This window comes from Vidua chalybeata (genome assembly GCF_026979565.1).
Source record: "Vidua chalybeata isolate OUT-0048 chromosome 39 unlocalized genomic scaffold, bVidCha1 merged haplotype SUPER_39_unloc_1, whole genome shotgun sequence".
Taxonomy (NCBI): Eukaryota; Metazoa; Chordata; class Aves; order Passeriformes; family Viduidae; genus Vidua; species Vidua chalybeata.
In genome coordinates, this window is record NW_026530314.1 from 115,467 (window position 1) to 140,186 (window position 24,720).

The following is a 24,720-nucleotide window of genomic DNA, read 5'->3' on the forward strand; positions in this document are numbered from 1 at the left end:
TTTGGGGTGGATTTTTGGATTTTGGGGTTTTTTTGGGGGGTGGATTTTTGGAATTTTCGGGTTTCTGGGACCGGGGAGGTTTCGGGGGGCTCCCCCCCGGTTTTGGGGACCCCCTGACGCCCCCCCAGCCGCGCCACCAGCCTGGAGCTGCCCATGGCCATGCGCTTCCGGCACCTCAAGAGAACGGCCAAGGAGGCGGTCGGGGTCTATCGGTGAGCGCCGCACCTGCGCGGGCACCTGGGCACACCTGGGCACACCTGGGGGCACCTGGGCACAGCTGGGCACACCTGGGGGCACCTGGGGGCACCTGGGAACACCTGGGGACACCTGGGCACACCTGGGCACACCTGAGGGCACCTGGGCACACCTGGGGTCACCTGGGGGCACCTGGGGGCACCTGGGATACACCTGGGCACACCTGGGGGCACCTGGGAACACCTGGGGACACCTGGGCACACCTGGGATACACCTGGGGACACCTGGGCACACCTGGGAACACCTGGGGGCACCTGGGCACACCTGGGGCACCTGGGGGCACCTGGGCACACCTGGGGGCACCTGGGCACAGCTGGGGGCACCTGGGCACACCTGGGGGAATTTTGGAGTTCTTGGGTGGATTTTTTTGCATTCCTGGTTGGATTTTTAGGGGGGAATTTCTGGGATTTTGGGGTTGCCCAAATTTTGGGGTGACCCTGACCCCCCTCAGCCCAACCCCCCACAGGCAGGGGGGAATTTTGGGGTCCCTGGGGGTGATATTTTTTTGGGTGAAATTTGGGATTCCTGGGTGGATTTTTGTGGGGGTTTTGGGCATTCCTGGTTGGATTTTTGGGGGGAATTTTGGGGTTGCCCAAATTTTGGGGTGACCCTGACCCCCTCACCCCCCCAACCCCAAATCCAGGTCGGCCATCCACGGGCGGGGCCTGTTCTGCAAGAGGAACATCGAGGCCGGGGAGATGGTGATCGAATATTCCGGAATCGTCGTGCGCTCCGTGCTCACCGACAAGCGGGAGAAGTTCTACGACAGCAAGGTGGGCACCCCGAAATTCGGGGGGGGAAAAAAAACCCCAAAAAACCAGCAAAGGAACCCCAAAAAACCGGCAAAGGAACCCCAAAAAACGGCAAAGGAACCCCAAAAAACGGCAAAGAAACCCCAAAAAACGGCAAAGAAACCCCAAAAAACGGGGGGGGGACGCCCCAAAAAATGGATGGGGAAACGGGGAAAGTGGGAAAAATCGGGGGAAGAAACGGGGAAAAGGTGGAAAAATCGGGGGGGGACACCCCAAAAAATGGGGGGAAAGGAGAAATTGGGAGAGAAAGGCAAAAAAGTTGGGAGGAGAAATCCAAAAATTGGGAAAGAAAGGCAAAAATTGGGAGGAGAAATCCAAAAATTGGGAGAGAAAGGCAAAAAAGTTGGGAGGGGAAATCCAAAAAATTGGGAGGAGAAATCCAAAAATTGGGAGGAGAAATCCAAAAATCGGGAGGAAAAGTCCAAAAATTGGGAGGAGAAATCCAAAAATGGGGAGGAGAAATCCAAAAATTGGGAGAAAAAGGCAAAAAATTGGGAGGAGAAGTCCAAAAATGGAGGGGAATACCTCAAAAAATGGAGAGGATGCCCCAAAAATGGGGGGGGGAATCCCAAAAAAAGGGGGGAAGACTAAAAATGGGGGAACGTCCTAAAAATTGGGGTGGAGATTCCAAGAACGGGGAGAAATCCCAAAAAAATGGGAGAGACCCCAAAAATGGGAGGGACGTGGGAAAAATTGGGGGGAAAAGGCAAAAAAAAATGAAAAAATGGGAAGGACGGCCCAAAAAATTGGGAAAAAAAAAGCAAAAAATGGGGAGGAAAAGGCAAAAAATCGGGGGGGGTGACCCCAAATCTTGATGGCATCTCCTGATGGGAGACGTGGTGGGAAAACGGCGGGAAAAGCACGGAATGGGGGGGGAAATGGCGGGAAAAGTGAGGGGGAAATGGCGGGAAAATGTGAGGGGGAAATGGCGGGAAATGTGAGGGGGAAATGGCGGGAAAAGTGAGGGGAAAATGGCGGGAAATGTGAGGGGAAAAAGGCGGGAAAATTACAGGAAAGTCAACTCGTTCCGATGTCCCCAACCCTTGGCCACGCCCCCAAACCTTGGCCACACCCCAACCCTTGATGATGTCTCCAACCCTTGAGTGTCCACAACCCTTGACCACGCCCCAACCCTTGACCACACCCAACCCTTGACCACACCCAACCATTGACCACGCCCCAATCATTGACTGTTCCCAACTCTCGACCATGACCCCAACCCTTGATGTCTCCAATTCTTGATGGGTACCCAACCATTGACCATGCCCCAACTCTTGACCATGCCCCAACCTTTGACCACACCCCAACCCTTGACCACACCCAACCTTTGACCACACCCCAACCCTTGACCACACCCCAACCCTTGACCACGCCCCAACCTTTGACCACGCCCCCCAACCTTGTGTCCCGTCGCCGTCCCCGCAGGGCATCGGCTGCTACATGTTCCGCATCGACGAGGCCGAGGTGGTGGACGCCACCATGCACGGCAGCGCCGCGCGCTTCATCAACCACTCGTGCGAGCCCAACTGCTACTCGCGCGTCATCCACGTCGAGGGCCACAAGCGCATCGTCATCTTCGCCCTGCGCCGCATCCTGCGCGGCGAGGAGCTCACCTACGACTACAAGTTCCCCATCGAGGAGCCGGCGGCCAAGCTGCCCTGCAACTGCGGCGCCCGGCGCTGCCGGCGGTTCCTCAACTGAGCCGGGGAGGGTCTCCGGGGGGTCCCTGGGGCGATCCGGGCGTGCTGGGATGGAGGTGTGGGAGGATGGAGAGGCTCTGGAGGTGGTTGGAGGTGATTATGAGTCGGGGGGATGCCTTGGAGAAGGTTGTGGAGGTGCTGCGGTCAGCCAGGAGTGGTGGAGGTCAACCAAGAGCCATAAGGGTCAACCAAGAGTCCTGGAGGTCAACCAAGAGTCGTGGTGGCCAACCAAGAGTCATAGTGGTCAACCAAGACTCATGGTGGTCAATCAAGAGTTGTGGTGGCCAACCAAGAGTCATAGTGGTCAACCAAGACTCATGGTGGTCAATCAAGAGTCCTGGAAGTCAACCAAGAGTCATAGTGGTCAACCAAGAGTCATGGTGGCCAACCAAGAATCATGGAGGTCAACCAAGAGTCATAGTGGTGAACCAAGAGTCCTGGAAGTCAACCAAGAGTCCTGGAAGTCAACCAAGAGTCATAGTGGTCAACCAAGTGTTGTGGTGGTCAACCAAGAGTCATGGTGGCCAACCAAGAATCATGGTGGTCAATCAAGAGTCGTGGTGGTCAATCAAGAGTTGTGGTGGCCAACCAAGAGTTCTGGTGGTCAACCAAGAGTCCTGGAGGTCAACCAAGAATCATGGTGGTCAACCAAGAGTCGCAGAGGTCGGCCAAGAGTTGTGTGGCCAACTAAGAATCATGGTGGTCAACCAAGAATCATGGAGGTCAACCAAGAGTCGTGGAGGCCAGCCAGGAATCATGGTGGTCAACCAAGAGTTGTGGTGGCCAACCAAGAGTCATGGAGGTCAACCAAGAATCATGGAGGTCAACCAAGAATCATGGTGGTCAACCAAGAGTCGCGGAGGTCGGCCAAGAGTCGTGGGAAGAAGATACTGAGGTGTTCCTTGAAGCCATAGAGATGCCTCCAGTCAACTGGGAAGACCCAAAACTCGTGGGCAGCTCCTGGAGATGCTCCCGGACGTTCCTGAGATGCCTCCGGTCAACGGGAAGGTCCCGAAAGTCGCGGCAACGAAACTTCGGGGCGCTCCTGGAAGTTCTTGAGATGCCTCCAACCCTGAGGACCCCCTGAAAAGAGACCTTGGGGGATCTCCCAGAGCCAGATTCCCCCCCTGGGGCCCCCCAAACCCCTCCCATGGGCCCCTCCCCAATTCCCTCCCCCCCCCAAAAAAAAATGGGTCCAGCCCCTCCCCCCGCAGCATTTTTGGGGCGTTTCCGGGTGTTTTTGGGATTTTAGGGTTTTGTATTTTAATTTAAAGGCGGCGCGAGCTCCGCCCACAATAAAGACACTGATTGGAGGGGGCGGTTCTGGATTTTTGGGGTTTGGGGGAGACAAAACGGGGGAGAAAACCGAAATTCCGCCGGTTTTGGGGTAAAACCGAGCGGGGAAAGGGGGGGAAATGTGAGGGGAAAATGGCGGGAAAAGTGAGGGGAAAATGGCGGGAAAAGTGAGGGGAAAATGGCGGGAAATGTGAGGGGAAAATGGCGGGAAAAGTGGGAGGAAAATGGCAGGAAAAGTGAGGGGAAAATGGCGGGAAATGTGACGGGAAAATGGCGGGAAAAGTGAGGGGAAAATGGCGGGAAATGTGAGGGGAAAATGGGGGGAAAAGTGAGGAGAAAATGACGGGAAAATGGCGGGAAAAGTGAGGAGAAAGTGACGGGAAAAGTGAGGGGAAAATGGCGGGAAATGTGAGGGGAAAATGGCGGGAAAAGTGGGAGGAAAATGGCAGGAAAAGTGAGGGGAAAATGGCGGGAAATGTGACGGGAAAATGGCGGGAAAAGTGAGGGGAAAATGGCGGGAAAAGTGAGGAGAAAATGGCGGGAAAAGTGAGGGGAAAATGGCGGGAAATGTGAGGGGAAAATGGCGGGAGATGTGAGGGGAAAATGGCGGGAGATGTGAGGGGAAAATGGCGGGAAAAGTGAGGAGAAAATGGCGGGAAAAGTGAGGGGAAAATGGCGGGAAAAGTGAGGGGAAAATGGCGGGAAAAGTGAGGGGAAAATGGTGGGAAAAGTGAGGGGAAAATGGCGGGAAAAGTGAGGAGAAAATGGCGGGAAAAGTGAGGGGAAAATGGCGGGAAAAGTGAGGGGGAAATGGCGGGAAATGTGAGGGGGAAATGGCGGGAAAAGTGAGGGGAAAATGGCGGGAAAAGTGAGGAGAAAATGGCGGGAAATGTGAGGGGAAAATGGCGGGAAAAGTGAGGGGAAAATGGCGGGAAAAGTGAGGGGAAAATGGCGGGAAAAGTGAGGGGGAAATGGCGGGAAGTGTGAGGGGGAAAGTGAGGAAAAAAAGGCGGGAAATGTGAGGGGGGAAAAGGGCGGGAAACGAGGGGGAAATGGAAGAAGTGAGGGGAAAAAGTGGGAAACATGAGGGGAAATGAACGGGAAACAAGAAGGAAATGGCAGGGAAAATGAGGCAAAAGTGGGAAATGTGAGGGGGAAAAAGGGAGGGAAATTGAGGAGAAAATTGTGGGAAACATGAGGGGAAATGTGAGGGGAAAAGGCGGGAAATGTGAGGCGAAAATTGCGGGGAAAATTAGGGAAATGTGTGTGGAAAATGGCGGGAAAAGGGAGGGAAACACGAGGAGGAAAAATTGGGAATTTGAGGGCGAAAAGTTGGGAAAAACAGGTGTAAAAGGTGGGAAATGTGAGGGATAAATGGCGGGGGGGAGGGAACGGAAATGGCGGGAAAATGGGAGGGGAAAATGAGGGGGGAAAATGGGAAAAGTGAGAGGAAAAGGTGGAAAATGAGGAGAAAAGTGCGGGAAATGTTGAAATCCCCTTTTGAAACCGCTCCAAAATCCCCCCTCTCCCAAATTTCCCCCCCCCCCCCCCAGCCAATCAGGACTCTCCCCAAAATTCCCCCAAATTCCCCAAAATTTCCCCCAAATCCCTCCAAAAATTCCCCAAATCCTCCTCAAATTCCCCCGAAAATTCATCAAATGCCCCCAAATTGTTCCCAAATCCCTCCAAAAAATCACCCTCAAATTTTCCCAAAATCCCCAAATTCCCTCCAAAATTCCCCAAATTCCCCAAAATTCTCACCAATCCCCCAAAATTTCCCCCAAATCCCCCCAGCCCCTCCCCCAAAACCCCTCCACCAACCAATCAGGGCTCCCCAAAATCCCCCAAAATCCTCCAAAATTCCCCCCCAAAATTCCCTGTTCTCCCCCAAAATTTCCCCCAGCCAATCATGACCCCCGAAAATCCTCCCAAAAATCCTTCCCAACCAATCAGAATCCCCCAGATTCCCCCTCTCCCCCAAAAATCTCCTTCCAACCAATCAGGACCCCCAAAATTTTCTCCCCTCTCCCCAAAATCCCCTCTCAGCCAATCAGGACCCCCCAAATTCCCCCTCCCCCGAAACTCCCCCTTCTTCCCAAAATCCTCCCCAAAATTTCCCCAAAATCCCCCTCCACCCAATCAGGACCCCCCAAAATCCTCCCAAAAATCCTTCCCAACCAATCAGGACCCCCCCCCCCAATTTTCTCCCCTCTCCCCAAAATCCCCTCTCAGCCAATCAGGACCCCCCAAAATCCCCCTCCAACCAATCGGGACCCCCCAAAATCCTCCCAAAAATCCTTCCCAACCAATCAGGACCCCCCCCCCCCAATTTTTTCCCCTCTCCCCAAAATCCCCTCCAGCCAATCAGGACTCCCCAAAATCCCCCTCCAACCAATCAGGACCCCCCAAAATTCTCCCAAAATTCCCCTCCAACCAATCAGGACCCCCCAAAATTCTCCCAAAATTCCCCTCCAACCAATCAGGACCCCCCAAAATCCCCCTCCAACCAATCAGGACCCCCCAAAATCCCCCCAAAATCCCCCTCCAACCAATCAGGACCCCCCAAAATCCCCTCTCAGCCAATCAGAACCCCCCAAAATCCCCTCTCAGCCAATCAGGACCCCCCAAAATCCCCTCTCCAATCACGACCCCCCAACCCCCCCCCCCCAAAATTCCCCTTCTCCCCCCCACCACCCCCCCCCAGAACCCCTCCCCCACCCCCCTCCCTCCCTCCCCGCCCCTCCCCCACCCCCTCCACCCCTCCCTCCCCTCCCCCCCCCCCCGCAGCCCCGCCCGGATTAAGCCGCGTCCCCCACGCCCCAATTAAAAATTTTGGGGAGGGGGGGGGGGGGAGGGGAGGGGCGTGTCCGCGGGGAGGGGGTGGGGGAGGGGCGTGTCCCCCTTTGGGGACAGCGCGGGGACAGCGAGGGGACAGCGGGGACGCGGCGGGGACGGCGCGGGGACAACGGAGGCGACGGCGGCGAGCGAGGAAGGAGCCGGGGTGGCCCCACCCCCCCCCGGCCCCCCCGAGGGGCGGCGCGCAGGTTTGGGGGGGGGGGGAGGGGCGGAGGGAGGGGGGGACCAGTATGGCCCAGTTTGGCCCAGTCCCCGGTGTCACCCCGTCCCAGTATGGCCCAGTTTGGCCCACTGCCACTGGCCCAGTTTGGCCCAGTTCCCGGTGTCACCCCGTCCCAGTATGGCCCAGTTTGGCCCAGTGCCGCTGGCCCAGTTTGGCCCAGTCCCCGGTGTCACCCCGTCCCAGTATGGCCCAGTTTGGCCCAGTTCCTGGTGTCACCCCATCCCAGTTTGGCCCAGTTCCACTGTCCCAGTATGGCCCAGTTTGGCCCAGTCCTCGGTGTCACCCTGTCCCAGTATGTCCCCGTTTCCCAGTTTGGCCCCATCCCAGTTTGGCCCAGTTCCACTGTCCCAGTATGGCCCAGTTCCCAGTGTCACTCCGTCCCAGTATGGCCCAGTTCCTGGGTTCTTCTTGTCCCAGTTTGGCCCAGTTCCACTGTCCCAGTATGGCCCAGTTCCCGGTGTCACCCCGTCCCAGTTTGGCCCCTTTTCCCAGTTTGGCCCCATCCCAGTTTGGCCCAGTTTCATCCCAGTTCCCGGTGTCACCCTGTCCCAGTATGGCCCAGTTTGGCCCAGTCCCCGATGTCACCCCGTCCCAGTATGGCCCAGTTCCTGGGTTTTTCTTGTCCCAGTTTGTCCCAGTTTGGCCCAGTGCTGCTGTCCCAGTCTGGCCCAGTTCCACTGTCCCAGTATGGCCCAGTTCCCGGTGTCACCCCGTCCCAGTTTGGCCCAGTGCCACTGTCCCAGTATGGCCCAGTTTGGCCCAGTCCCTGATGTCACCCCGTCCCAGTATGGCCCAGTTCCACTGTCCCAGTATGATCCAGTTCCTGGGTTTTTCTTGTCCCAGTTTGTCCCAGTTTGGCCCAGTGCTGCTGTCCCAGTTTGGCCCAGTTCCACTGTCCCAGTATGATCCAGTTCCTGGGTTTTTCTTGTCCCAGTTTGTCCCAGTTTGGCCCAGTGCTGCTGTCCCAGTTTGGCCCAGTTCCACTGTCCCAGTATGGCCCAGTTCCCGGTGTCACCCCGTCCCAGTTTGGCCCCGTTTCCCAGTTTGGCCCCATCCCAGTTTGGCCCAGTTTGACCCAGTCCCATAGTCCCAGTATAGCCCAGTTTGGCCCAGTTTGGCTCAGTCACAGGGTCCCAGTTCCCACTGTCACCCCATCCCAGTTTGTCCCAGTTCCCCGGTGTCACCCTGGCCCAGTTTGGCCCCAGTTCCCAGTTTGACCTCATCCCAGTTTGGCCCAGTTTCACCCCAGTTCCCCGTGTCACCCTGTCCCAGTTTGTCCCAGTTCCCCGTGTCACCCTATCCCAGTTTGTCCCAGTTTGTCCCAGTTTGGCCCAGTTTGGCCCAGTTCCCTGGTTTCCCCTCTCCCAGTTTGGCCCAGTTTGCCCCAGTCCCACGATCCCAGTTTGGCCCAGTTTGCCCCAGTCCCAGTGTCACCTTGTCCCAGTTTGGCCCCAGTTCCCAGTTTGGCTCAATCCCAGTTTGGCCTCATTCCCTCCTCTCCCAGTCTGGCCCAGTCCCAGGGTCCCAGTTTGGCCCAGTTCCCAGTGTCACCCCGTCCCAGTTTAGCCCAGTTTGACCCCAGTTCCCGGGATCTTCCTCTCCCAGTTTGGCCCAGTTTAACCCAGTTTGACCCCAGTTCCCGGGTTCTTCCTCTCCCAGTTTGGCCCAGTTTGTCCCAGTCCCACGGTCCCAGTTTGTCCCAGTTTGACCCAGTCCAGTGTCCTTCTCTCCCAGTTTGTCCCAGTCCCAGTTTCACTCTCCCAGTTCGTCCCAGTTCGTCCCAGTTTGTCCCAGTTTGTCCCAGTCCCTCCCCGGTTCCGGTTCCCACGGGGAAGGGGCGGGGCCAACTTATGGTGGGCGGGGCCTGGCCCCAAACTAGGAATTCAAACTGGGAATCCAAACTGGGAACCCAGCCCCAAACTGGGAGCCCAAACTGGGAACCCGACCCCAAAGTGGGATCCGAACCCCAAATTGGGAACCAAAACTGGGAATCCAACCCCAAACTGGGAATCCAAACTGGGACCCCAACCCCAAACTGGGATCTCAAACTGGGAACCAAAACTGGGAAATGAACTCCAAACTGGGACCCCAAACTGGGAACCCAGCCCCAAACTGGGATCTGAACCCCAAATTGGGATCCCAAACTGGGAACCCAACCCCAAACTGGGATCTCAAACTGGGAGCCCAAACTGGGAGCTGAACCCCAAACTGGGAATCCAAACTGGGACCCCAGCCCCAAACTGGGAGCCCAAACTGGGAGCTGAACCCCAAACTGGGAACCCAACCCCAAACTGGGACCCCAAACTGGGACCCCAAACTGGGAACTGAACCCCAAACTGGGATCCAAACCCCAAATTGGGATCCCAAACTGGGAATCCAACCCCAAACTGGGACCCCAAACTGGGACCCCAGCCCCAAACTGGGATCTCAAACTGGGAACTCAAACTGGGACCCCAAACTGGGACCCCAACCCCAAACTGGGACCCCCAACCCCAAACTGGGATCTCAAACTGGGAGCTGAACCCCAGCGTGGGCCCCGCCCCCTCGCAGGCCCCGCCCCTTTCCCGTCATCCCCCGCGGGGTCCCCGGAGGTCACCGAGCCCCGGGTGGGGGAGGGGCGGGGCGGTGCCCGCTAATTAGGGCCGCTAATTAAGGCCAATTAACGCCCTCGTTAATGAGCCCCAACGGGTTGGGCCCGATGACGTCACCGTTGCGAAAGGGCCCCGAAGGGACCGGGGGGGGGAGGGGAAATGGGGGGGGAGAACCTGAAATGACCCAAAAATGGCCAAAATGAGCCCAAAATGAGCCCAAAATGGCCAAAATTACCCCAAAATGGCCAAAATTACCCCAAAATGACCCCAAAATGCCCAAAATTAACCCAAAATGGCCAACATTACCCCAAAATGAGCCCAAAAATGGCCAAAATTAACCCAAAAGGACCCCAAAATGGCCAAAATGAGCCCAAAATGGCCAAAATTACCCCAAAATGAGCCCAAAACTACCCCAAAATGGCCAAAATTACACAAAATGGCCAAAATGAGCCCAAAATGAGCCCAAAATGGCCAAAATTACCCCAAAAGGACCCCAAAATGGCCAAAATGAGCCCAAAATGGCCAAAATTACCCCAAAATAAGCCCAAAATGGCCAAAATTACCCCAAAATGAGCCCAAAAATTGCCAAAATTACACCAAAAGGACCCCAAAATGGCCAAAATGAGCCCAAAATGGCCAAAATTACCCCAAAATGAGCCCAAAAGGACCCCAAAATGGCCAAAATTACACAAAATGGCCAAAATGAGCCCAAAATGAGCCCAAAATGGCCAAAATTTCCCCAAAATGGCCCCAAAATGCCCAAAATGAGCCCAAAATGGTCAAAATGAGCCCAAAATGAGCCCAAAATGCCCAAAATTAACCCAAATGGCCAAAATGAGCCCAAAATTTCCCCAAAATGAGCCCAAAATGGCCAAAATGAGCCCAAAATGAGCCCAAAATGGCCAAAATTGCCCCAAAATGGCCAAAATGTCCCCAAAATGATCCTACAATTCCCCAAAATCATCTCAGAATGGTCCCAAAACGAGCCAAAATCATCCCAAAACGATCCCAGAATTGCCCAAAATGATCCTAAAATACCCCAAAAATGATCCCAAAATGTCAGGTGTCCCAAAATGTTCCCAAAGTGCTCCCAAAATTACCCAAAATGGTCCCAAAATGCCCCCAAAGGATCAAAAATTTCCCCAAAATACCCAAAAATGACCCCAAACCCTCCCAAAAACCTCAAATTCCCCCAAAATTACCCCAAAGTCCCCCAAAATCGACCACAACCCCCCCAAAATGACCCCAAATCCCCCCAAAATGACCCCGAATCTCCCCAAACTGCACCAAAACGACCCCAAAAAAAACCCCAATCCCCGAAAACACCCAAATTCCCCAAATTGCCCAAAATTCCCCCAAATTCCCCGAAATGACCCCAAACTTTCGGCTCCGCCCCCCAGCGGCGATGACGTGGCGCCCCCTGGCGGCCCCCGCGGCGCACCTGGCGGGGAGGCTGGCGCTGCTGCTGCTCGCAGGTGAGGGGACAGGTGAGGGGACAGGTGAGACAGGTGAGGGACAGGTGAGGGGACAGGTGAGGGGACAGGTGAGACAGGTGAGGGACAGGTGAGGGGACAGGTGAGGGGACAGGTGAGACATGTGAGGGGACAGGTGAGGGGACAGGTGAGGGGACAGGTGAGGGGACAGGTGAGACAGGTGAGGGGACAGGTGAGGGGACAGGTGAGGGGACAATGGATAGGTGACAGGTGACACTCAGAGGTGACAGGTGACACTGACAGGTGACACTGACAGGTGACACTGACAGGTGACACTGACAGGTGTCTGCTCCATGTGCCCACAGTGGCACACATGACACAGGTGACAGGTGACAGGTGACAGGTGACACTGACAGGTGTGTGTTCCGTGTCCCCGCAGTGGCACAGGTGGCACAGGTGACAGGTGACACTGACAGGTGACACTGACAGGTGTCTGTCCCCACAGTGGCACAGGTGGCGCAGGTGACAGGTGACACTGACAGGTGACAGGTGACACTGACAGGTGACACTGACAGGTGTCTGTCCCCGCAGTGGCACAGGTGGCACAGGTGACAGGTGACACTGACAGGTGACAGGTGACACTGACAGGTGTGTGTCCCTGCAGTGGCACAGGTGGCACAGGTGACAGGTGACACTGACAGGTGACACTGACAGGTGTCTGTCCCCGCAGTGGCACAGGTGGCGCAGGTGACAGGTGACACTGACAGGTGTGTGTCCCTGCAGTGGCACAGGTGGCACGGGTGACAGGTGACACTGACAGGTGACAGGTGACACTGACAGGTGTGTGTTCCGTGTCCCCGCAGTGGCACAGGTGGCACAGGTGACAGGTGACACTGACAGGTGACACTGACAGGTGACACTGACAGGTGTGTGTTCCGTGTCCCCGCAGTGGCACAGGTGGCACAGGTGACAGGTGACACGCGCGTGGTCGGGGGCCACGCCTGCGTGCCGCACTCGCAGCCCTGGCAGGTGGCCGTGCTGGACATGTACAAGCTCTACTGCGGCGGCGTCCTGGTGGCTCCGCGCTGGGTGGTGACGGCGGCGCACTGCACCACACCTGGGTAAGGGCACACCTGGGCACACCTGGCACACCTGGGCACACCTGGGCACACCTGGGCACACCTGGGGGCACTCACAGGAGTCCTGGTGGCTCCGCGCTGGGTGGTGACGGCGGCGCACTGCACCACACCTGGGTAAGGGCACACCTGGCACACCTGGGCACACCTGGCACACCTGGGTAAGGGCACACCTGGGTAAGGGCACACCTGGGCACACCTGGGTAAGGGCACACCTCGGCACACCTGGGCACACCTGGGTGATAACACACATCCCACACCTGTCCCACCTGTCCCTCTCTCTGTCCCCTGCATGTGTCCCCCATGTCCCTCAGGTGTTCCTCAGGTGCCCCTCACCTGTCCCTCACCCGTCCCACCTGTGCCGCGCCCCCAGGGTGACCACGGTGGCCCTGGGCAAGCACCGGCTGTGCCTCACCTGTCCCACCAGTCCCTCACCTGTCCCTGTCCCTGTCCTCCATGTCCCTCAGATGTCCCTCAGATGTTCCCCAGGTGTTCCCCAGGTGTCCCTCACCTGTCCCACACCTGTCCCTCACCTGTCCCTGACCTGTCCCTCACCTGTCCCACCTGTCCCTCACCTGTCCCACCTGTGCCGCGCCCCCAGGGTGACCATGGTGGCTCTGGGCAAGCACCGGCTGTCCCTCACCTGTCCCACCTGTCCCTCACCTGTCCCTGTCCCCGATGTCCCACACCTGTCCCATACCTGTGCCTCACCTGTCCCTCACCTGTCCCTCACCTGTCCCACCTGTCCTGTGCCCCCAGGGTGACCACGGTGGCCCTGGGCAAGCACCGGCTGTGCCTCACCTGTCCCTGTCCCCCATGTCCCACACCTGTCCCATACCTGTGCCTCACCTGTCCCTCACCTGTCCCACCTGTCCCTCACCTGTCCCTGTCCCCGATGTCCCTCAGATGTTCCTCACCTGTCCCACACCTGTGCCTCACCTGTCCCACCTGTCCCTCACCTGTCCCTCACCTGTCCCTCACCTGTCCCACACCTGTCCCTGTTCCTGTCCCTGTCTCCGATGTCCCTCAGATGTTCCCCAGATGTTCCTTAGGTGTTACTCACCTGTCCCACACCTGTGCCTCACCTGTCCCTCACCTGTCCCACCTGTCCCTCACCTGTCCCTGACCTGTCCCACCTGTGCCGCGCCCCCAGGGTGACCACGGTGGCCCTGGGCAAGCACCGGCTGTCCCTCACCTGTCCCTGTCCCCCATGTCCATCAGATGTTCCCCAGATGTTCCCCAGGTGTCCCTCACCTGTCCCACCTGTCCCTCACCTGTCCCTCACCTGTCCCACCTGTCCTGTGCCCCCAGGGTGACCACGGTGGCCCTGGGCAAGCACCGGCTGTACGCGCGCGAGGCGGGCGAGCAGCGCCGCATGGTGGCCCGCATGGTGGCCCACCCGGGCTACGACCCGTCCACCAAGGACAACGACATCATGCTGCTGAAGCTGCTGGCCCCCGCCGCCATCTCCGACCGCGTCCGGCCCATCCCGGTGGCCTCGTGCCTGCCCCGGCCCGGCACCGCCTGCGTCACCTCGGGCTGGGGCGCCACCACCTCGCCTGAAGGTAGGTGGCATCTGCCCGGGGGTCCGGGGCACCTCGGGGGGGCACCTCGCGGTCATCTCGTGGTCATCTGGGGCTCCTCGCGGTCATCTCGTGGTCATTTTGGCCTCCTCGTGGTCATCTTGTGGTCATCTGGGGCTCCTTGTGGTCATTTTGGCCTCCTCGTGGTCATCTTGTGGTCATCTGCGGCACCTCGCGGTCATCTGGGGCTCCTTGTGGTCATCTGGGGCTCCTCGTGGTCATCTCGTGGTCATCTGGGGCACCTCGCGGTCATCTTGTGGTCATTTTGGCCTCCTCGTGGTCATCTTGTGGTCATCTGGGGCACCTCGCGGTCATCTGGGGCTCCTCGTGGTCATCTGGGGCTCCTCGTGGTCATCTGGGGCTCCTCATGGTTATCTGGGGCTCCTTGTGGTCATCTGGGGCTCCTCATGGTTATCTGGGGCTCCTTGTGGTCATCTGGGGCTCCTTGTGGTCATCTGGGGCTCCTTGTGATCATCTGGGGCACGTCAGGGGGCACCTCGCGGTCATCTCGTGGTCATCTGGGGCTCCTTGTGGTCATCTGGGGCATCTCGTGGTCATCTGGGGCTCCTTGTGGTCATTTTGGCCTCCTCGTGGTCATCTTGTGGTCATCTGGGGCATCTTGTGGTCATCTGGGGCACGTCATGGTCATCTCGCGGTCACTTTGGACCTCTCATGCTCACTTTGGACCCCTGGTGGTCACTGGGGTGCTCACCGGTGTGGTCACTCAGTGGTCATTCAGCGGTCACTCGGCGGTCACTCAGTGGTCACTCAGTGGTCACTCAGCGGTCACTCGGCGGTCACTCAGTGGTCACTGGGTTGGTCACTGAGGTGGTCACTCAGTGGTCAGCGGTCGCTCTGCGGTCACTCAGCAGTCACTCAGTGGTCACTGGGTTGGTCACTCAGTGGTCACTCAGTGGTCACTGGTGTGCTCACCGGTGTGGTCACTCGGCGGTCACTCGGCGGTCACTCAGTGGTCACTGGGTTGGTCACTCAGCGGTCACTCAGGGATCACTCATTGGTCACTCAGGGTCACTCAGTGGTCACTCAGTGGTCACTGGGTTGGTCACTCCGTGGTCACTCAGTGGTCACTCAGCGGTCACTCAGCGGTCACTCTGGTGGCCGCAGTGACGTACCCCGAGGTGCTGCAGTGCGTCAGTGTCACCTGGCTGCTCGGGTGGTCACTCAGTGGTCACTGGGTTGGTCACTCAGTGGTCACTCAGTGGTCACTGGGTTGGTCACTCAGCGGTCACTCAGTGGTCACTCAGCAGTCACTCAGTGGTCACTGGGTTGGTCACTCAGTGGTCACTCAGTGGTCACTCAGTGGTCACTCAGCGGTCACTCAGCAGTCACTCAGTGGTCACTCAGTGGTCACTCAGCAGTCACTCAGCGGTCACTCAGTGGTCACTCAGCAGTCACTCAGTGGTCACTCAGTGGTCACTCAGTGGTCACTCAGCGGTCACTCAGTGGTCACTCAGCGGTCACTCAGCGGTCACTCTGGTGTCCGCAGTGACGTACCCCGAGGTGCTGCAGTGCGTCAACGTCACGCTCTTCTCCCCGGCCGAGTGTCGCCGCTTCTACCCCGGCTCCATCACCGACAACATGATCTGCGCCGGGCACCTGCAGGGCGGCCGGGACTCCTGCCAGGTACACCTGGGCACACCTGGGCACACCTGGGCACACCTGGGGGGACATGGGCACACCTGGGGGCACATTGACACACACCTGGGCACACCTGGGGGGGCATGGACACACCTGGGCACACCTGGGCACACCTGGGGGGGCATGGGCACACCTGGGGGACATGGACACACACCTGGGCACACCTGGGGGGGCATGGGCACACCTGGGCACACCTGGGCACACCTGGGGGGGCATGGGCACACCTGGGGGGACATGGACACACACCTGGGCACACCTGGGGGGGCATGGGCACACCTGGGCACACCTGGGCACACCTGGGGGGGCATGGGCACACCTGGGGGGCATGGACACACACCTGGGCACACCTGGGGGCACCTGGGCACACCTGGGGGGGCATGGGCACACCTGGGGGGGCATGGGCACACCTGGGGGGACATGGATATACACCTGGGCACACCTGGGCACACCTGGGCACACCTGGGCACACCTGGGGGGGCATGGACACACACCTGGACACACCTGGGCACACCTGCAGGGCAGCTGGGACTCCTGCCAGGTACACCTGGGCACACCTGGGCACACCTGAGGACACTTGGGAGGGGTCAAAGGTGCAGGAGAACCTGGGTTTGGGGCCTTCACACCCAGTGAGGTCCACCAAGGGTTTGGCCAAGCCAAGAGTTTGGCCAAGCCAAGAGTTTGGCCAACCCAAGGGATCACCAAACCCAATGGCCAACCCAAGAGTTTGGCCAACCCAAGGGGTCACCAAACCCAATGAGTTCCATCTTGCCAAACCCAACGAGATCCACCAAGAGTTCGGCCAACCCAAGAGTTTGGCCAACCCTAGAGTTCGACCAACCCAAGAGTTTGGGCAGCCCAAGAGTTTGGCCAACCCAAGGGATCACCAAACCCAATGGGTTCCATCTTGCCAAACCCAACGAGATCCACCAAGAGTTTGGCCAACCCAAGAGTTTGGCCAACCCAAGGGATCACAAACCCAATGGGTTCCATCTCACCAAACCCAACGAGATCCACCAAGGGTTCGGCCAACCCAAGAGTTTGGCCAACCCTAGAGTTTGGCCAAGCCAAGAGTTTGACCAACCCAAGAGTTCGGCCAACCCAAGAGTTTGGCCAACCCTAGAGTTCGGCCAACCCAAGAGTTTTGCCAACCCAAGAGTTTGGCCAACCCAAGGGATCACCAAACCCAATGGGTTCCATCTTGCCAAACCCAACGAGATCCACCAAGAGTTTGGCCAAGCCAAGAGTTCGGCCAACCCAAGAGTTTGGGCAGCCCAAGAGTTTGGCCAACCCAAGAGTTTGACCAACCCAAGAGTTCGGCCAACCCAAGAGTTCAGCCAACCCAAGAGTTTGACCAGCCCAAGAGTTTTGCCAACCCAAGAGTTTGGCCAACTCAAGGGATCACCAAACCCAATGAGTTCCATCTTGCCAAACCCAATGAGATCCACCAAGAGTTTGGCCAACCCAAGAGTTTGGCCAACCCAAGGGATCACCAAACCCAATGAGTTCCATCTCGCCAAACCCAACGAGATCCACCATGAGTTTGACCAACCCAAGAGTTCAGCCAACCCAAGAGTTTGGCCAACCCAAGAGTTTGGCCAAGCCAAGAGTTCGGCCAACCCATGAGTTTGGCCAACCCAAGAGTTTGACCAAGCCAAGAGTTTGGCCAACCCAAGAGTTTGGCCAACCCAAGAGTTCGGCCAACCCAAGAGTTCGGCCAACCCAAGGAGGTCTCGGCAGACCCCCAAGTCCTGCCCCGGCCCGGCGGTGACGGCGCGCGCGCTGTCCCCTCAGGGCGACTCCGGCGGCCCCCTGGTGTGCGAGGGCGCCTTGCAGGGCATCGTCTCGTGGGGGATGGAGCGCTGCGGGCAGCCGCGGCGCCCCGGCGTCTACACCAAGGTGTGCCGCTACGCCCGCTGGATCCACGAGACCATGGAGGACACCTGAGGAGGCGCCGGCCACGGCGCCGCGCTCCCAGCGGACATTAAAGATGTGCCGGGAACGCCGGGCTCCGCGTGGCTTCCTACGCGCCGGGGTTCTGGGGGATTTTTGGGTGGAATTTTGGGGAGATTCCGGGAGATTATGGGTGGAATTTTGGGGTGGAATTTTGGGGGGATTCCGGGAGATTATGGGTGGAATTTTGGGGTGGAATTTTGGGGAGATTCCGGGAGATTATGGGTGGAATTTGGGGTGGAATTTTGGGGAGATTTCGAGGGGATTTTGGGGAAATTCGGGGGGGAATCTGAGGGGATTGAGAGGGGATTTTGGGGAGACTTCAAGGGAATTTTTGGGGAAATTCGGGGGGAATTTGAGGGGATTTTGGGGAGATTTTGAGGGAATTTTTGGGGAGACTTCGAGGGAATTTTGGGGAAATTTGGGGGGAATTTGAGGAGATTTTGGGGAGATTCCAAGGGAATTTTTGGGGAAATTTGGGGGGAATTTAAGGGGATTTTGGGGAGATTTCGATGGAATTTTGGCGGATTTTTGTGGGAATTTGAGGGGATTTAGTTGGAATTTTGGAGAGCTCCCGAGGGAATTTTGGGGGGAATTGCAGAGGACCTTGGGGAGATTCTGAGGGAATTTTTGGGGAGATGTCGAAGGAATTTGAGAGCATTTTGGGGAAAATTTGTGGGAATTTAGGGGGAAATTCGGGCAGATTTTGGGGGGAATTTGAGGGAATTTTGGGGAGACTCCAAGGGAATTTTGAGAGGGAATTTAGGGGGGGAATTTGAGGAGCTTTTGGGGAGATCCCGAGGGAATTTTGGGGGGATTCCAAGGGACTTCTGGGGGGAATTTTTGGGGGGAATTTGAGGGGATTTTGAGGAGATTCTGAAGGAATCTGGGGGGAATTTTGGTGGCAATTTCAGGGGATCTCCCAAAAATCCCCTCAAAATACCCCAAAATGCCCCAAATCCCCCCCAAAATTCCTCCCATATCCTCTTTTCCCGGGGTGGGGGAGGGGTGGGAAGGCTCCACCTGCGCCGGCACCGCCCGCGGGGGGTGGGGGAGGGGCCGATTAATTAATTAATCATTAACGAGGCCCCCTTTAATAATGGGGGTCACGCGGCGCCCCCCAAAAAGCCCCAGCTGCGCCCCTCCCCCCCCCATGGAGCCCCTCGGCCTCGTCCTCCTCCTCCTCCTCCTGCTGCCCCCCGGTGAGGGGCACCCGGATTTGGGGGAAAATCGGGGGATTTTCGGGAAATTCGGGGGTTTTGGGGAAATCTGAGGGGAAATTTGAGGGATTTGGGGGGGGAATTTTGGGGGATAATCTGAGGGGTTTGGGGGTTCTGGGGGAAATTTTGACGGGGTTTTAAGGAAAATTTGGGGGATTTTAAGGAAAATTTGGGGGATTTTAAGGAAAATTTGAGGGATTGGGGGGGTTTAGGGAAAATTTGTGGGATTTGGGAGGAAAACGGAAGGATTTTGGGGAAACTTGGGGGGATTTGGGGGAAAATTGGGGGATTTTGGGGGATTTGAGGGAGTCTGGGGGGAAAAGTGAGGGATATGGGGGGAAATTTGGGGCATTTTAGGGAAAATTTGGGGCATTTTAGGGAAAATTTGAGGGATTTAGGAGGATTTGGGGAGGTTTAGGGGGGATCTGGGCGATTTTGGGGGGAAATTTGGGGGAATTTCGGGAGATACGGGGGAAAATTGGGGTCTTATGGAAAATTGGAGGGATTTTGAGGAAAATTTGGGGGATTAAAATTCCGTCATGGATGTTTCGGGAAATTGGGGAATTTGGGGAATTCTGACCCCCCCCTCCCCCGTCCCCCAGCCCGGCCCCACCCCGGGCGGATTTTGGGGTGCTCCGAGAGGGATTTTTGGGGGGAATTTGGGGGATTTTGGGGTGGAATTTTTGAAATTTTGGGGTGGAATTTTTTGGGAATTTTGGGCATTTTTGGAATTTTGGGAATTCTGACCCCCCCCCCCCACCCCCGTCCCCCAGCCCGGCCCCACCCCGGGCGGATTTTGGGGGGCTCCGAGTGCCCCCCGGGGGCGCACGCGGGGCTCGTGCGGCTCTTCCAGTTTGACCAGTTCGTGTGCGGGGGGGCGCTGCTGAGCCCCCAGTGGGTGCTGAGCGCCGCCCACTGCCGGGCCAGGTCCGTACTGGGCAAACTGGGAGCGCTGGGAGCCACTGGGACGGGATCTGGGGGGACTGGGAGGGACTGGGGGGGGACTGGGAGGGAACCGGGGGGGACTGGGAGGGACTGGGAGGGGCAAAAAGGGAATTTGGAGTTACTGGTTTGTACTGGTTTGGAGTTTGGGGTTACTGGGAGGGAACTGGGAGGGGACTAGGAAGGGTGAAAAGGGGGTTTGGGGTTACTGGTTTATACTGGGAGGGACTGGGAGGAACTGGGAGGGGATTGGGAGGGCACTGGGAGGGACTGGGAAGGGTAAAAAGGGGGTTTGGTGTTACTGGTTTGTACTGGTTTGGGGTTTGGAGTTACTGGGAGGGACTGGGAGGGAACTGGGATGAACTGGGAGGGACTGGGAGGAGATTGGGAGGGATAAAAAGGGGGTTTGGGGTTACTGGTTTATACTGGTTTGGGGTTACTGGGAGGGACTGGGGGGGGACTGGACTGAACTGGGAACAGCCACGTGCAGGTGAGCACAGGTGAGCTCAGGTGAGCACAGGTGAGCTCAGGTGAGTGGCCACGAGCAGGGACGGGGATTGATGGGAGTGCTGGGGTTACTGGTTTGAACTGGGATTTACCGGTCTGGACTGGTCCGGACTGGTGTGAACTGGTGTGGACTGGGAACAGCCACCTGCAGGTGCGCGCAGGTGAGCACAGCCTGGCGCAGGTGAGCACAGGTGAGCGGCCACGAGCAGGGACGGGGGTTGATGGGAGTGCTGGGGTTACTGGTTTGAACTGGGATTTACCGGTCTGGACTGGTGTGAACTGGTGTGGACTGGGAACAGCCACCTGCAGGTGCGCGCAGGTGAGCACAGCCTGGCGCAGGTGAGCACAGGTGAGCACAGGTGAGCGGCCACGAGCAGGGACGGGGGTTGATGGGAGTGCTGGGGTTACTGGTTTGAACTGGGATTTACCGGTCTGGACTGGTGTGAACTGGTGTGGACTGGGAACAGCCACCTGCAGGTGCGCGCAGGTGAGCACAGGTGAGCACAGGTGAGCACAGGTGAGCTCAGGTGAGCGGCCACGAGCAGGGACGGGGATTGATGGGAGTGCTGGGGTTACTGGTTTGAACTGGGATTTACCGGTCTGGACTGGTCCGGACTGGTGTGAACTGGTGTGGACTGGGAACAGCCACCTGCAGGTGCGCGCAGGTGAGCACAGCCTGGCGCAGGTGAGCACAGGTGAGCACAGGTGAGCGGCCACGAGCAGGGACGGGGGTTGATGGGAGTGCTGGGGTTACTGGTTTGAACTGGGATTTACCGGTCTGGACTGGTGTGAACTGGTGTGGACTGGGAACAGCCACCTGCAGGTGCGCGCAGGTGAGCACAGCCTGGCGCAGGTGAGCGGCCACGAGCAGTTCGCCGCCGCCGTGGAGCTCGTGGTGCACCCGGACTTCGGCAAGGCCGCGGAAAACTCCCGAAATCCCCAAAATCCCGGGAATTTCTCCCGCGACTCCGGCCGCTCCCACGACCTGATGCTGCTCAGGGTGGAGCCGCCCTTCACCTGCGGGCCGCAGGTGAGGCCCCTCCCCCTGCCCCAGGCCACGCCCACCCCCGGCTCCACCTGCACCGTGATGGGCTGGGGGAGCACCAGCAGCCCCGAGGGTACGGACTGGTTCGGACTGGTTTATACTGGGAGGGGATTGGGAGGGGATTGGGGGGGACTGGTTTATACTGGGAGGGACTGGGAGGGACTGGGAGGGACTGGGAGGGGACTGGTTTATACTGGGAGGGACTGGGAGGGGACTGGGAGGGGATTGGGGGGGACTGGTTTATACTGGGAGGGACTGGGAGGGACTGGGAGGGACTGGGAGGGGACTGGTTTATACTGGGAGGGGCTGGGAGGGGACTGGGAGGGACTGGGAGGGGATTGGGGGGGACTGGTTTATACTGGGAGGGACTGGGAGGGACTGGGAGGGACTGGGGGGGATTGGGAGGGGATTGGGGGGGACTGGTTTATACTGGGAGGGGATTGGGGGGCACTGGGAGTTACTGGTTTATACTGGTTTGGGGGTTTGGAGGGACTGGGAGGGCCCCAGGTGTGTCCCTGTCCCGGTGCCACCTGTCCCAGGTGTCCCCAGGTGTGTCCCGGGCGGTGCCACCTGTCCCAGGTATCCCCAGGTGTCCCCAGGTGTGTCCCAGGCAGTGCCACCTGTCCCAGGTATCCCCAGGTGTCCTCAGGTGTGTCCCCGGGTGTGTCCCGGGTGGTGCCACCTGTGCCAGGTGTGTCCCAGGTGTGTCCCCAGGTAGTGCCACCTGCGCCAGGTGCGTCCCGGGCGGTGCCACCTGTGCCAGGTGTGTCCCAGGCAGTGCCACCTGTCCCAGGTATCCCCAGGTGTCCTCAGGTGTGTCCCCAGGTGTGTCCCAGGTGTGTCCCCAGGTAGTGCCACCTGTGCCAGGTGTGTCCCCAGATGTCCCCAGGTGTGTCCCCAGGTAGTGCCACCTGCGCCAGGTGCGTCCCGGGCGGTGCCACCTGTGCCAGGTGTGTCCCAGGTGTGTCCCCAGGTAGTGCCACCTGTGCCAGGTGTGTCCCGGGCGGTGCCACCTGTGCCAGGTGTGTCCCAGGTGTGTCCCAGGTGCGTCCTGGGCGGTGCCACCTGTGCCAGGTGTGTCCCAGGTGTGTCCCAGGTGTGTCCCAGGTGTGTCCCCAGGTAGTGCCACCTGTGCCAGGTGTGTCCCAGGTGTGTCCCAGGTGTGTCCCCAGGTAGTGCCACCTGTGCCAGGTGCGTGCGTGTCCCCAGAGTCGTACCCGGCCGTGCCGCAGTGCCTCAACGTCACCGTGCTCGGGGACAGCGCCTGCGGCGACGCCTACGGCGCGCAGGTGACGCCGGACATGCTGTGCGCAGGTGTGCCCGAGGGCGGCAAGGACTCCTGCCAGGTGCGGCGCTGGCACCAGGGACACCTGGCTCACCTGTGTGTCACCTGTGTCACCTGTGTGTCACCTGTGTCACCTGTGTGTCACCTGCGTCACCTGGGTCACCTGGGTCACCTGTGTCACTTTGTTACCTGTGTGTCACCTGGGTCACCTGTGTGTCACCTGGGTCACCTGTGTCACCTGTGTGTCACCTGTGTCACCTGTGTGTCACCTGTGTCACCTGTGTCACTTTGTTACCTGTGTGTCACCTGGGTCACCTGTGTGTCACCTGTGTGTCACCTTGTTACCTGTGTGTCACCTGGGTCACCTGTGTGTCACCTGTGTCACCTTGTCACCTGTGTATCACCTGTGTCACCTGTGTGTCACCTGTGTGTTACCTGTGTCACCTGTGTGTCATCTGTGTGTCACCTGTGTGTCACCTTGTTACCTGTGTGGCACCTGTGTCACCTGTGTCACCTGTGTCACCTGTGTGTCCTCTGAGTGTCCCCTGTGTCCGCAGGGCGACTCCGGGGGTCCCCAATGTCCCCTCAGTGTCCCCTCTGTCCCCTGATGTCCGCTGATGTCCCCTGATGTCCCCAGTGTCCCCCGATGTCCCCAATGTCCCCTCTGTCCCCTCAGTGTCCCCTCTGTCCACTCAGTGTCCCCAATGTCCCCTGATGTCCCCTCACTGTCCCCCGTGTCCCCCAATGTCCCCTCTGTCCCCTGATGTCCCCTGATGTCCCCAATGTCCCCAATGTCCCCTGATGTCCCCCAATGTCCCCCGTGTCCCCAATGTCCCCTGATGTCCCCTGATGTCCCCGTGTCCCCTGATGTCCCCTGAGTGTCCCCAATGTCCCCTCTGTCCCCAATGTCCCCAATGTCCCCGTGTCCCCGATGTCCCCTCACTGTCCCCTGATGTCCCCAATGTCCCCAATGTCCCCTGATGTCCCCAATGTCCCCTGATGTCCCCAATGTCCCCTCTGTCCCCTGATGTCCCCAATGTCCCCGATGTCCCCCGATGTCCCCTCAGTGTCCCCAATGTCCCCTCTGTCCCCCGATGTCCCCTCAGTGTCCCCTGATGTCCCGGTGTCCCCGTGTCCGCAGGGTGACTCCGGGGGTCCCCTGCTGTGCCAGGGCCAGCTCCAGGCCGTGGTGTCCTGGGGCGAGCACCCCTGCGGTCAGCCCGGCCGCCCGGGCGTCTACGCCCGCGTCCGGCCCGCGCTGGCCTGGATCCGGGCGGTCATCGGCGCCTCCGCGGTGACCGCTGACCCCTCCTGCGGCCCGGAGTGACCGCTGACCGCCGGAGTGACCGCTGACCGCCCCGAGTGACCACCGACCGCCCCGAGTGACCGCTGAGCCCCCCGAGTGACCGCTGACCCCTCCTGCGGCCCGGAGTGACCGCTGACCGCCGGAGTGACCGCTGACCGCCCTGAGTGACCGCTGACTGCCCTGAGTGACCGCTGAGCCCCCCGAGTGACCGCTGATAGCCAGAGTGACCACCGACCGCCCCGAGTGACCGCTGAGCCCCCCGAGTGACCGCTGACCCCCCCGAGTGACCGCTGACCCCCCCGAGTGACCACTGACAGCCCTGAGTGACCGCTGACCCCCCAAGTGACCGCTGACCGCCGGAGTGACCGCTGACCGCCCTGAGTGACCGCTGACCACCCTGAGTGACCGCTGAGCCCCCCGAGTGACCGCTGACCCCCCCGAGTGACCACTGACAGCCCCAAGTGACCACTGACCCCCCCGAGTGACCGCTGACCACCCAGAGTGACCGCTGACCACCCTGAGTGACCGCTGACCCCCCCGAGTGACCGCTGACAGCCCTGAGTGACCGCTGAGCCCCCCGAGTGACCACTGAGCCCCCCGAGTGACCGCTGACAGCCCTGAGTGACCGCTGAGCCCCCCGAGTGACCACTGAGCCCCCCGAGTGACCGCTGACCCTTCCTGCGGCCCGGAGTGACCGCTGACGGCCGGAGTGACCGCTGATAGCCAGAGTGACTGCTGACCCCCCGAGTGACCGCTGAGCCCCCCGAGTGACCGCTGACAGCCCTGAGTGACCGCTGACAGCCCTGAGTGACCGCTGAGCCCCCCGAGTGACCGCTGACCCCTCCTGTGACCCAGAGTGACCGCTGACCGCCCCGAGTGACCGCTGACCACCCCGAGTGACCGCTGACGGCCGGAGTGACC

General features: G+C 59.1%; 3 protein-coding genes across 3 annotated transcripts; all 3 read left to right on the top strand.

Annotated features, from left to right (window-relative positions):
- Positions 1-123: 123 nt before the first annotated feature.
- LOC128782829 (histone-lysine N-methyltransferase 2B-like) lies at positions 124-4,080 on the top strand (the record flags this gene model as incomplete). Its single annotated transcript, XM_053933318.1, has 3 exons — positions 124-212; positions 899-1,028; positions 2,493-4,080. Coding segments are annotated over 3 exons (495 nt in total), but the record flags the coding sequence as incomplete, so codon positions are not given.
- A 2,952-nt stretch (positions 4,081-7,032) lies between these two features.
- On the top strand, positions 7,033-17,575 carry LOC128782830 (kallikrein-14-like). The gene is made up of 7 exons (XM_053933319.1): positions 7,033-7,107; positions 11,134-11,208; positions 12,116-12,287; positions 12,369-12,419; positions 13,614-13,867; positions 15,393-15,529; positions 17,336-17,575. The coding sequence occupies exons 2-7, from the start codon at positions 11,139-11,141 to the stop codon at positions 17,486-17,488; spliced, it is 837 nt and encodes a 278-aa protein (XP_053789294.1). The 5' UTR covers positions 7,033-7,107; positions 11,134-11,138; the 3' UTR covers positions 17,489-17,575.
- A 1,072-nt stretch (positions 17,576-18,647) lies between these two features.
- On the top strand, positions 18,648-23,820 carry LOC128782831 (trypsin-like). The gene is made up of 5 exons (XM_053933320.1): positions 18,648-18,696; positions 19,488-19,641; positions 20,977-21,281; positions 22,418-22,554; positions 23,635-23,820. The coding sequence occupies exons 1-5, from the start codon at positions 18,648-18,650 to the stop codon at positions 23,818-23,820; spliced, it is 831 nt and encodes a 276-aa protein (XP_053789295.1).
- The last annotated feature ends 900 nt before the right edge of the window (positions 23,821-24,720 follow it).